This window comes from Hyla sarda, chromosome 2 (assembly GCF_029499605.1).
Source record: "Hyla sarda isolate aHylSar1 chromosome 2, aHylSar1.hap1, whole genome shotgun sequence".
In the NCBI taxonomy this organism is placed as follows: domain Eukaryota; kingdom Metazoa; phylum Chordata; class Amphibia; order Anura; family Hylidae; genus Hyla; species Hyla sarda.
Genome location: NC_079190.1, coordinates 119808173 through 119822217, shown reverse-complemented (window position 1 = coordinate 119822217; position 14045 = coordinate 119808173). Strand labels below are relative to the sequence as shown.

The window sequence follows — 14045 nt, the reverse complement described above, 5'->3', positions numbered from 1 at the left end:
AACCTTTTATATTATGTAGATAATACCATTATATGTATATTTGTAACATACATTGGTTAAACAAATCTGTATATTTTTGTCCCCGCAGCTATTGCCTGTGTCTCTGTGAGGAGACCAAATACAGGAAGTGTGGGTGGACAAGCAGGGCTCTGTGCATTGATGACAAGCAGGGCTCTGTACACTGGGGACAAGCAGGGCTCTGTACAATGAGGACAAGCAGGGTTCTGTACACTGAGGACAAGCAGGGTTCTGTACACTGAGGACAAGCAGGGCTCTGTACACTGAGGACAAGCAGGGCTCTGTACACTGAGGAAAAGCAGGGTTCTGTACACTGAGGACAAGTAGGGTTCTGTACACTGAGGACAGGCAGGGTTCTGTACACTGAGGACAAGCAGGGTTCTGTACACTGAGGACAAGCAGGGCTTTGTACACTGAGGACAAGCAGGGCTCTGTACACTGAGGACAAGCATGGCTCTGTACACTGAGGACAAGCAGGGCTCTGTACACTGAGGACAAGCAGGGCCCTGTACACTGAGGACAAGCAGGGCTCTGTACACTGAGAACAAGCAGGGCTCTGTGCACTGAGGCTCTATGACATGCTCCCAGTTCACACAGCAAGATGATTGACAAGCCAGGAATCTGCACAGTCCTGCCCTCACTTCGTGTGTTTGACTTCTCATAGAGACATATATTACAAATATGAATTCAAGTACAGAACAAAACAGACATGGTCGCACATCCACAAAATGCACACAGATCTAAGGCTTCTCAGCAAAATTTATTAAACTAACAGGTCTTTAGTGTGCTTTATGATCATGAAGTGCAAGCCCGCTAGCCACGTCACAGCCACCTGTAAGTAGCGGGTCCCTTACATCCCTATAATAGAATGGCACCACACTGAGCTGCGAACCCCACTGCCACAACACAGGGGGAATAGCCCACTGGCAGAGCAGCCCAAATGCCACCTGAACCAGTCACTTGGCTGCGCCTCCCCACAGACATGGCAATGGAAGCCACACAGCGCAGCACCAGTGAGAACAGGTGTAAAAGCTCACTTACATATACTCCCAGTGAAAGACTGGGAGACTGCCAGGAAGAATAGAGCACTTTGGGGCTTCCTGACAACTTATGTAGGCCTGGGCTGAGGGGGAGGGGCAGAGTGCTGACCAAGTAAAACAAAAAAGTGGTGCTGCGCTGTGTGGTGTCCATTGTTGATGCATCGCCATGTCTATGGGGGGCGTGACCCGGGGTCTAGTTCGAGCAGCATTGGAGCTGCTCTGCCAGTGGGCCATTCGCCATGTGGGCACTGGTGTTATGGCGGTGGTGGTCGCCGCTCAGTGCAGCGCCATTTTATGCTCGGGATGTTAGGGGCCGCTACTTACAGGTGGCCGTAATGTGGCTAGCAAGCTTGCACCTCATGATCATAAAGTACACTAGCAACCGGTTAGTTTAATAAATGTTGCTGAGAAGCCTTAGACCATTGTGCATGTTGTAGATGTGCGACCATGTCTGTTATTTTCATATATTAGAAATATTAGTGTATGAAAAGTTTGGCCATACATTTACCCAGGTTTAATACATAATACCTCTCGGCAATAAATCAAGAGAAAATATATATTGTTGTCCCTACCAGGGACCGAGGTGCCTTCTAAAATATAACTTTTAATAATGTAGTTTAAAAATACCGATCCACAAACTATAAAAATAATAAATCAACAAGGAGTGATATTATCACACTATTGCGACTATTGAGACCAATGACGCGGTAAGTATAGCACCAGTGGTTAGGTACACACCATGCTATAGTTATATAATCCTAGATGTGATGTTGACACTATCATGTATAGTAATCAAAAGATATATTTTCCCTTATCCCAACGCGTTTACATGTAGGGGTTAGAGTATATAGTTATCCCTCACACTTCTTCAGGGAATTAGGTCTATGGTTAAGGCAAACTCTGGAGTCAAGTATCACACTAATATGTCACTGTATATATCCCTTTAAATGGGCAAATTTTTCAACCAATGACACCCAGAGGATAACCACCATGAAGCAAACTGCGTCAATAGAGCTCCGGCTCTATGATTAGCTATCGCGTCCAGAGACCAGGCAGGGCGTTTTTCACCATCCCGGTTAGTGCTGTCTACTGGATCAAATAAAATGAGAGAGCCGGGCAATACAGCTGTTCAAGACAAAGTGTGCATAAATCGCTGCTGTGGCAGCGAGTACTGGAGCGGTGTCCGGCTGTCTGCGTGTACTAGTGCATTTTTAATCCCAAGCATATATATATGTGATTATTGTGGTTGCTGTTTTAGATACAAAAAGAACTGTTTCTATTTAAAACTGCTAATTTGTGGAGCGTGGATAACCCATCTGCTGTATTTAAAAGTGCTTTTACAAGTGGATAGGTTTGGAAGAGAGTGTGAATGGTTTTGAGATATATATATATATATATATATATATATATATATATTTAGTATTGGAAACATTTTCCCTTTATGTTGTACCATTTCAAAAAAAATTTGCAGGCCAATGCAGGTGGCAATTTTGCAGGCCAATGCAGGTGGCACCCCAGCGGTCTATCGCTCATCCCCTTTACCACATATAGGTAAAGATAGTGTCATGACGGGGGGTGGACAGGGAGAGTGAGCCCTAAGCTGTCCCTAGAAACACTCTACCTGCCTACTTGCCCATCCGCCCTAAATGGCAGATTGACAACCAAGGTGCCAGTCCCTCCCTGCGCTAAAATCCAATGGGCATAAAGGTACACAAATAATACTGGTAAAACAACCAGATAAACCAGACAGGATATAAATATACAAACAGGGCAGGATATAGCGTACTAACATATAGTTCAGAAACCGGAATCAAGAAAAACAACAGATATGAACAAATGAACAGGACTAGATATGGAATAAGCATACAGCAGAAACCAGGTGATGCAGGGGGTGAACAGATGAACTGAATGTAAAACACTAAACAGATCAGGAAACATAGAACACTGTTGACACTGGACACAAAAAACAAACAAGACTCCCCACTCCAAACATGGAGGGACAACAATACTAACTCCAAAAGCATTCTAACCAGAGGGCACAATCCATCAGTGATGTGTGATCAGGATACTGGCCTAGAAGGAAACTGAAATATTATACACGGAACACGTGACTGAGAACAGGATGAGTCTGAACAGACTCCAGAGAAAACTTCAAAAGCTAAACTCCAAAACATGGAGGAATACAGGTCAGGCTACCAAACAGGAATATTACAAAACCAAACTACAAACATGGAGGAATACAAGTACAAGCAAGACACACAGTGTGAATACAGACAAAGATAACAAGGTTAAGCAGAACTGACATACATAATCCTAAAAACCAACAATTATACTAAAAACCAAGCAGACTAAAATCTGTCATAAACAGGAGTATTAATAACCATGGTTAAAACTCAGATGAACAAATGAGGTAAAACTAATAACATAGTCAGAGTAGATCTAATAACCAGCCCAGAGTGTAGCAGAGCTCGGGTTTAAATATCCCCACCCGAGTACTCATTGGCTAATACCATTAACTATTCCCTATCCAGGGGGAATAGCACAGAAAACTGATCATACATAAAAAAAAAAAAGTCTGAACAGGGCCTAAAACAGAAAAATGCAAAAACAAAAAAAACAAACATTACAAATAGAGTGTCGTTCATGAGAAAACCCCAGTTTCAGGCATTGTAATATGGTCACATTTCAGTAATAGTGACATGTCAGAAGTTTAGATTGGTAGGGCTCTGGATGGACAGAAGTGCTTGGTGCCTGTTTATTTCCACCCAGCCATGCAGGTTGTGAATGGATTCATTAAATAAATCTGTACACTGCACAAAACCTGTAAATTTGTACACACCATATTTGGCTTTCTGAGGATAGCCAAGCACTGCCGAATGCCACAAACATTATGCCAAATGAAAGTGACCTAAAATATGAAAGTGCCCTAAGGCTTTGTTCACACTAGCATTTGTCTTTGTGTTTCTTTTGACATACTGTATGTCTTGACAGATTGACAGATTTGATGCATTTCATAAAACATTGGATTGTATTACTTCAGCAAAGAGCTATTTTTTTTTAGAGGTAACATTATTGGGCCTTGCTTTTTTTAAAAGTCACATACAGATGTTTGCTTTAAAGGGGTTATCCAGGAAAAAACTTTTTTTATATATCAACTGGCTCAAGAAAGTTAAGCAGATTTGTAAATTACTTCTATTAAAAAAAATCTTAATCCTTTCAGTACTTATGAGCTTCTGAAGTTTAGCTTGTTCTTTTCTGTCTAAGTAATCTCTGATGACACGTGTCTTGGGAACCGCCCAGTTTAGAAGAGGTTTTCTATTGGAATTTGCTTCTAAACTGGCCATTTCCCGAGACACGTGTCATCAGAGATGACCTTAACTTCAGAAGCTCATAAGTACTGAAAGGATTAAGATTTTTTAATAGAAGTAATTTACAAATCTGTTTAACTTTCTGGAACCAGTTGATATATAAAAAAAAGTTTTTTCCTGGAATACCCCTTTAATATAAAGACCTGTGGCCTCTTTTCAAAAACCTTCTTGCAGTCCATGTACAGCCGCTGCTACGTAGATTTCAGGGCTTTTCTTCCCCCTAGCCCCTGCTGTAACTAGCCATCCATGTCTTTAAATTCTGTGACTGATATGAACAGTGTTGGCCACCCTGCTGTGTCTGTGGACATTGTTGGAGTCTGTGGATTGCTGGAGAGGCAGTCACCACTACGATCAACAGGACATGAACCTGAGTGCTCTCCTCCATATAAACGCTTCAGCTGACGTTCCATTCAGTGTTATTGTATTGGCCACTGATAACTAGTGTGAGGGGAAATGGAATCTGTGTAGTGGGGGCTTCACATAGATTGTAAAAGCAGGAGTTTTTTTGTGGAGGCCTGGGCATCATGGGTGGGACTGGGCATAATTTAATGAATAGCTGGGTAGATGGAAGTACTGCTGTGCAAGGTAAATTTAGAAAATAACTCTGCTTAACCTTGCCTTTCCTTGCACAATATTGCCACTGGCCACTGAATGTTCAATGAACCCATTAACTTACTGTAAATCGAGGTTCCTGGCAGTTCCCTACACCTAAACAGCAGATGGCCTAGAGCTCTGCTGTGCAGAGAAGAAGCCAAGGGAACTTATCTCTTATATTCTTGTGATCAGCAGGGATTCCAGAAGTCAGACCCTGACTAATCATAATACTATGCCTTTTCCTTGCCATAAATAATGTTAAATACAAATACCCCCTTTAAGCTGGAAATTCATTTAAAACACAGTACAGCACTAAACACTAATATGGTAGACAGACATTTTTTCTGGCTTTCTACAAACATACATGCCCTTTATGCTGCTGGCTGCTATAGCAGTGGTTTATTTCCTGGGGGGAAAAAATAAAAGGAAAGGTTGAAATCCAATTTGCTGAAGTTTTCTTTCCCTTGATGACAGGTGACTAGTGGGCAGCCCCCATCCTGTCAACTGATCACAAAGAAGTCAGCAGGTTTGGCGACATTTAGCTAATGTGTGCAGCCAGCTTTAAGCTTTGATTTATTTAGTGTTGTTAAAATGCAATGTTTTTGAGAACTTCGTAGCAGGAGTATTAAAATGTAACTCACCATATATATAAAGGTCATCCACAATTGTGTTAGTTCCTCTTTTTATCACATCTTTCTCCTGTGTTTCGGGAGATGAGAGTCCTGTACTTCTCTTTAGTTCCTCTAGCTGTTGGTTCTTCCTTATGTAGTCCTCTACCTTACGTCTTTCACCATCAAAAGAATCATATTCCAGCTCTAACTTGGTGACATTTTCCACTGTTAGATTACTGAGGCATGGTACTTGCTCTTCCACTGGCCCATGTGAGCTGTTTGCCATTGGATCGCTCTTGGCTTAGGTTGCTTGTAGTATACTGTATTCTTAGGTTTTCAACAAAACTTTAAATAGTCCATGCACATGCTGCAATAGTAAAACAGTGAATACATGAATATTTAAACAGTCTGGATCTTAACGCAGAGAAATCTTGGCTAAACACCCTTTATTCAAAGCATAAAATGACTGTGAAGGTAAGCCAAACTGTTCCTAGAAAACAGGTGCAAACTCTCATGCCAAAATCCATAAGTAATTCAGGAGCAAAGGAAATAGATGTTAAAAGAAACATTAGATTCAATGAGAAATGTTGGCAATTAGAAAACATTTTTTTCTCTGGGATAGAGGCCAATATATCTGTTTTCTGTATTTTCGTAACTTTTAAGATCATGTGTGAAAAGGATTTCAAATATCTCAGAATGATAAAACAGAAAGGTATATAATATAGGCTGTGATTTTGCCCGCAACATAGGTTGTGCAGCCACAAATCACCATGTTGCACTGTGGCCATCCTGCTGCACTCCAGCTTAGGTAAATGAATGGGGTCAGGTTGTGAAGCACAAGTGACCATGACCACAGACATTGGAAAGAAACTTTTCTCAGATTAATTTGTTGCAACTGTTGGGTTTCGGCTACTTATAAGTTACAAGGCTAAACAGCGATTTTTGCTCAAATGACCCATGTCGTGCCCATAATCACCCATGAAAGATAAGAGCAATATTTTTTGTGTAGTTCTCTCCCAATCTTTGAATCTTTAGTTCCACTAAATATGAGTATGTTTTATGGGGCCAAAATCCACCCAAATAATTTTTCAGTCAACATTTTATAACAAGCTGTCTTTTCAGGTGACTTTTTAGGATAAGCTGCCTTGTGTTTGTACATGAGGAGCAGCACTATTTCTGGTAATTAGATAACTTGTATACAGTATTTTAGCAGATTTCTTTGCAGCAGGCTTCATGTATAATTTGCAGTTCTTCTAGAGCTGGTGGGTGGAGCTTAGAATCTATAGTGTTTTCCATACACTGTACACACAGATAAGGGGATCCTACACATCTATGTCCCTGTGCACAGACTGAACAGCAGCAGCCATGGCATGAGCAGCCTAAACTGTGAATAAAGCCCTAAGGGAGATCTCTCACTTACAGAGTTATCTCTGTTGCCTTTTTGCAGCCTGTTTACCACAAAATAAATTATACTCGAATGTATACTTTTTCCCCCTAGAGAAGTGATGTATGGTTTGGTATAGGTCTATGTGTCTATACATTTAAAATGTTTAATTTGTAAAGTTGTCACATAGTTTTACACATACACACATGGTATACTACAAACGTATGTGAACCTATTTTGCCACCTTGCTTGTAAAGAAATTTTTTTTGTTTATAGACTAAACCGAATACGAAGAATAAATGCACAGCACATTGAAGGAAGAAAATAGAATTTATACACAGAAGAATTCCTCTGCTGGCAGCCTGCATTACTCACTGTCATGTATCTCCACACTAATAATATAAACTGATAGTGTCTCTTTATCTCCCTGTTTGAGGGGCCAAGGTCTATTTTCAAACACATTTTGTCTTGTAGAACTAAAGTCTAACAATGGTTTTATCAAAAGGAGCCTTAAAAGCAGAAAATGAAAAGCAAAAAAAAAACATTTGAATACTCTGTGCTGCCATGTTGAGTAATGATAAGGGAGTGTATCAGTGCCCTATACATTTTTTCATAGTGTCTTATCTGGGTTCACGCTTTTGGTGCACTGTTAGCATACATAGCAGCAGAGCTGGTTTTAGGCAAAGTGTGGCTCTAAGCATAATTAACCCCTTAAGGACTCAGCCCTTTTTCACCTTAAAGGGGTACTCCGGCGCTAAAACATCTTATCCCCTATCCAAAGGACAGGGGATAAGATGCCTGATCGCCGCACCCCGTTAGAATCAGCCCCTGGAGCGTGCTCGCTTCGGGTCTGATTACTGGCGATCACAGGGACGGAGCATAGTGACGTCACGGCTCCACCCCCATGTGACATCACGCTCTGCCCCCTCAATGCAAGCCTATGGGAGGGGGCGTGACAGCTGTCACGTCCCCTCCATAGGCTTGCATTGAGGGGGCGGAGCGTGACATCACACATGGGCGGAGCCGTGACATCACTATGCTCCATCCCCGTGATCGCCAGTAATCAGACCCGAAGCGAGCACGCTCCAGGGGCTGATTCTAACGGGGTGCGGCATGGAAGATCACATGGGTCCCCAGCGGCGGGACCCCCGCGATCAGGCATCATATTTTAATGCCGGAGTACCCCTTTAAGGACTTTTTAGCAATTCTGACCACTGTCACTTTATGCATTAATAACTCTAAGATCTTTTTACCTTTTAAACTGATTGAGATAGTTTTTTTTGTGACATATTCTACTTTAACATAGTGGTACATTTTTGTCGTTACTTGCATCCTTTCTTGGTGAAAAATCCCAAAATGTCATGAAAATTTAGCATTTTTCTAACTTTGTGAATCAATATATAATTTATATTGAATATCCATTTTCCTTACAAGTAGAGAGTTTCAAATACAATGGGGGACATTTCCTAATCTAGTCTATTCTGGGTATGCTTATAGACCAGCGTATGTGGTAGTCTCCTGTCTATTGTGCTCCTAATTTATCAAAGGTCTCACAGCCCTTGATAAATTCTGTGCTCAGACTTCAGGGTCTACAGCTTAAACTGCATTTAGACCTGCTCCAACATGGTCTGACATTTCAGCGTATTTTGGGCAGATGCGACTTGTCGCACAAAAGTCGCACTTGATAAATTCAGCACCAATGCATTTCCCAATGCATTTCCGTCTAAAATAGACTTGCATGCATCATGTTCTAAAAATCCTCTACAGCAAATGTTGCAGAAAAGTCGCACATATTTAGACTGCGACTTTCTGTGCGACAAATTTAGACAGGAAAAAACAGTCTAAATCCTTTGATAAATCTCCCCCAATATGTCTACTTTATGTTGGCATCAGAAAGTTGACATGTTTTTACTTTTTGAAGACATTAAAGGGCTTCAAATTATAGCAGCAATTTTCTAAATTTTCATGAAAATTTAAAAATCTGAATTATATAGGGACCAGTTCAGTTTGCAGTGGATTTGAGGGGCCTTTCTGTGAGAAATACCCCATAAATGACCCCGTTATAGAAACAACACCCCTCAAAGTATTCAAAATGACATTCAGTAAGTTTGTTAACCCTTTAGGTGTTTTACAAGAATAGCAGCTAAGTGGAGGAGAAAAAGTTCTTATAGCCCCATTTTTTTTCATTTTTAAAAGTGGTATAAGGAGAAAAAGCCCCCCAAAACTTGTAGCCCAATTTCTCTTGAGTATGGAAATACCTCATATGTTGACATAAAGTGCTCTGCGGGCTCACAACATGGCTCAAGAGGGAAAGAGCAACTGTGGGATTTTTTAAAACAAATTTTGCTGTAATGGTTTTTGGGGGCCATGTTGCATTTAGGAAGCCCTCATAGTGTCAGAACAGCAAAAACCCCCCCCCCCCCCAAAAAAAAACCAAAACAAAGGGGTAAAGGGGTATTCCAGGATTTTTTTTATTTGACTATGCTACAGGGGTTGTAAAGTTATTGTAGTTCACAATATAGTGTCTGTACCTGTGTGTGATGGTTTTCTCACAATTCTTCTGTGATTTTCACCCCACTATTTATTTTTACCAGCATACAAAATGACTGTTGTCTCAGATTTTTCCCAGCTTGAAATGCGGCCGAGACCTGACTCACTAGTCAGCTGATGACAGGGAGCCTGTCTGCTTCAATGGGTGGAGGGATCAATCTGCATCTAATGCAACAACTGTAGGCACCCTGATTGAAAACCACAGGTCTTTTGTTTCAATGGTTGGGGTGGCTGATGTGTGAGAGGGAGGAAAATGGCATTGTGGGATTTGTAGTCAAAAAAACATAAGTCAAACAGGAAATACAAGTTCACAAAAAGCTAGCCACAGTGTTCTGGTAATCTTATGACATAGCCATTTAGCCCCAAGACAAACGCAGACCCTTCCTAAGCATGTCCATTACTGTCTGCCAGGTAAGTACTAAAATCACCTTATGGTGGACAACCCCTTTAAGGAACGTACAGGTGTTTGACGACTTTGCATTAAATTTGGACATGAAAATGGAAAATTTGATTTTTAACACTAAAATGATGGTGTTACCCCAAATTTTTCTTTTTCACAAGGGGTAATAGGTGAAAATGGACCCCAAAATTTAAAGCGCAATTTCTTCCGATTAAGAAAACGCCCCATATGAGGACGTCAAGTGCTCTGCTGGCGCACTACAATGCTTAGAAGAGAAGGAGCAAAATTTGGCTTTTTGAAGGAGAAATTTGCTGAAAGGGTTTTTGGGGGGGCATGTTGCATTTAGCAAGTCCCCAGGGTGCCAGAACAGCAAAAAAATGAAATAAAAAAAAACCCACATGGCATACTATTTTGGAAACTACACCGCCTCAAGGAACGTAACAAGGGGTATAGTGAGCCTTAAAGGGGTATTCCAGGCAAAACCTTTTTTTATATATATCAACTGGCTCCGGAAAGTTAAACAGATTTGTAAATTACTTCTATAAAAAAATCTTAATCCTTCCAATAGTTATTAGCTTCTGAAGTTTTCTGTCTAACTGCTCAATGATGATGTCACATCCTGGGAGCTGTGCATGATGGGAAAATATCCCCATAGGAACTGCACAGCTCCCGGGACGTGAGTCATCAGAGAGCAGTTAGACAGAAAACAACAACTCAACTTCAGAAGCTAATAACTATTGGAAGGATTAAGATTTTTTAATAGAAGTAATTTACAAATCTGTTTAACTTTCCGGAGCCAGTTGACATATAAAAAAAAGTTTTGGCCTGGAATACCCCTTTAACAACTCACAGGTGTTTGACAACTTTGCATTGAAGACCCCAAAATTTAAAGCCCAATTTCTCCCAATTAAGAAAAAGCCCCATATGTGGACGTTAAGTGCTCTGCTGGGGAATTACAGGTCTCAGAACAGAAGGAGCGCCATTGGACTTTTGGAGAGAACATTTTGCAGAAATTGAAGTCGGGAGCCATGTGCATTTTCAAACCTCCCATGGTACCAGAACAGCAGAAACCCCCCACATGTGACACCATTTTGAAAATTACACCACTCCTGGAACATAACAAGGGTAACAGTGAGTAATTACACCTCACAAGTTTTTTGAACAGTGGGCTGTCAAAGTGAAAAATTAGATTTTCCCCACTATATTGATAGTGTTACCCCAAATATTTCATTTTAACATGGGTTAATAGGGGAAAAGGCCCACAAAATCTATAGTGCAATTTCGCCTGAGAAAGAAAATACCCCATATGTGATGTGTAGTGCTCTGTGGGTGCACTGCAATGTTCAGAATAGAAGGAGTGCCATTGGGCTTTTGGAGTGAAAAGTTTGTTGGAATTGAAGTCGGGCCATGTGCGTTTACAAAGCCCCCATTGTGCAAGAACAGCAGTAACCCCACACATGTGACACCATTTTAGAAACTAGACCCCTCAAGGAACGGAACAAGGGTTATAGTAAGTACTTACACCTCACATGTTTTTTGAACAGTGGGTTGTAAAAGTGAAAGAATTGATTTTTAACACTGAATTGCTGGTATTAACCAAATTCTTTTTGCTTCACAAGTAGTAAGAGAAAAAAAAGCTCCACAAAATTTGTAGCCAAATTTCTCCAGAATAAGGAAATACCCCATATATGGCGCTAAAGCACTATGCGGGTGCAAAACAGGGATTAGGAGTGAGACAGCACCGATGAGATTTGAGGCCTAAAGTGGTGCTTTGCTCTGCAATGGTTGAGGTTCTGACATTAAATCAATTTTGAAACTACACCCCTCAAGGAAGGTAACAAGGGGTACAGTGAGTACTTACACCTCACAGGTTTTTTGAACAGTGGGCTGTAAATTGAAAAATTAGATTTTTTTTACACTAAAATGCTGGGGTTACCCAATTTTAACATTTTCACAAGGGGTAATGGGAGAAATTGGGTTAAAAATTTTGGAGGGCGCACAACAAGGCTCTGAAGTCATAGAGGTCTGTTTGCATTTAAGGCCTATGGCATATCAGTAGCTGACGTTTACATACATTCAGAGGAAAATACAAAAAAGAAACACCCACATGTGACACCATTACAGAAAGTACCCACCCTGAGGAATCGGTATACGGCTAAAGAGGACATTTTGAATGCACAGGTGTTTCCTAAATTTATTTTCCAGGAATGAATGAAGGGTAGCTTTTGAAAATTGCAATTTTCAATCTATGCTCTGCTTCATCTTTCTGGGAACAACTAACATGTGACTTCGAATTGTCGCCTGGAAATACGAAATACTCTTCGCAATTGAGTCCGATGTTTCTTACGGACCTAACAGTTGCATACATTCAGAGGAAAATACAAGAAAGGAACATCCACATGTGAGCCTATTAGAAACAGTATACCCCCTAGGGAAGGTTTGGAACAGATGGGTGTTCCCTAAATTTATTTTCCAGGAATGGATGAAGTGTACTATTGGGGGGGGGGGGGGAGGATGAAAATTGCAATTTTAATACTGATAATACCATTATTTTCCCAGAATGATGACCCAGAGTATAGCCGAAAGTGAAAATTATGCCTGACCCAAACCCTATGCTCTGAATCATCAATCTGGGAGTGTGATGTGTGTGGCTATCCCTAACCTGTTACCTCAGGTGGGGAGAAAGCACTGCGCATTTGAGGCAACTGCAAACCCCCAATGCTGTTGACTCTGTGTCCCATGACCCATTTTTTTTTTGGGGGGGGGGGGAGTTTGGTTTTAAAATTTGGAAGACAATGTACTCTGGACAGGTACATTGGAGTATAATTCTGGGGAATTAAAATGAGGGAAAAGGATTAAAAAGGTAGTGCTCCATGGAAGTGTCATACTCCCCGAATTAGTTTTTAATGCAGAGGCCCGGATGATGAGGGCAAGTGTCACACTGTGGTGGTGTCCTTCCGAATCCCCCTCCTGTGAGTGGTGGTGTCCTTCCAAATGCCCCTCCTGTGACACACTATGCATTTTTTCTGGGATCGTCCCTTCTTTCCAGTGTGGGGGACCTCACCTGGAAAGTGTTGGCCGGGGACGATCCGGGGAACTGAAGTTCCAGAGGTGCTCTGACCCGCTCCTTGGCAGTCACCAAAGATGAGGGCCTTTAGAACTTCCCTTGGAACTGCAGGAATGTCCCTGTGTTGCCAGCATACTGGGACAGTATGTCCGTGTTTTCCGCATTGGCATCATATGGCTTGGGGACTTGATCAGAGAGATCAACTCCCCCCATGTACTGATTGTAGTCCAGAATACAATCAGGCTTCAGGACTGTTCCCATGGTACCTCGCACAGGGACAGGGGTGCTGCCGTTCCCATGAATTGTGGGGAGAATAAGGACATCCCTCTTGTCCTTATACCAGACGAGCAACAGATTTTCATGGGAAAAGGCACAGGACTAAGCTTGGGGAATAGGAGTGTTTAGGGGATGGGGCGGAAGACCTCCTATGATTCTTCCGGACTGTCCCACAAGCGGACATGGATCTGGCGGTGAGGGATGTGAAGAGAGGGATACTAGTGTAAAAGTTGTCCACGTAAAGGCGGTAACCTTTATCTAGCAATGGGTGCAAAAGGCCCCAAATGATTTTCCCGCTAACACCCAGAGTGGGGGGACATTCTGGGGGTTCAAAATGGGAATCCCGTCCCTCATACACCATAAACTTGCAAGTGTACCCTGAGGTACTCTCGCAAAGTTTATACATCTTCACACCATACCGCGCTTGTTTGGTTGGCATGTATTGATGGAAGCTTAGTCTCCCCTTAAAGCTGATGAGAGACTCATCAATGGCGACCTCCCGCCCAGGGACATAGGCCTCCCAAAATTTTCCCTGAAGTGGTTGATGACTGGCCTGATTTTATACAGGTGGTCATATGCGGTATCACTTTGGGGGGGGGTTCATGCCGCATTATCAGTATAATGCAAACATTTATGAATTACCTTGAACCATGGACATGTAATGGACATACTGTAGAGCGGGGTCCTTTAGAGGATGTCCCTGCTCCGGTACTGCCTAACACTGTTTTTTTTTTAAC

General features: G+C 41.7%; 1 protein-coding gene across 7 annotated transcripts in view; it reads right to left on the bottom strand.

Annotated features, from left to right (window-relative positions):
* The window catches only part of ERICH6B (glutamate rich 6B), a 173795-nt gene that overhangs the window by 122898 nt on the left and 36852 nt on the right, over positions 1 to 14045 (bottom strand). For all 7 annotated transcript variants that reach the window (XM_056555409.1, XM_056555407.1, XM_056555406.1 and 4 more), the window contains one exon: positions 5662 to 5998. In XM_056555409.1, the coding sequence (XP_056411384.1) occupies positions 5662 to 5917 (256 nt within the window). In that variant the 5' untranslated portion in view covers positions 5918 to 5998. The remainder of the gene's footprint in view (positions 1 to 5661; positions 5999 to 14045) is intronic.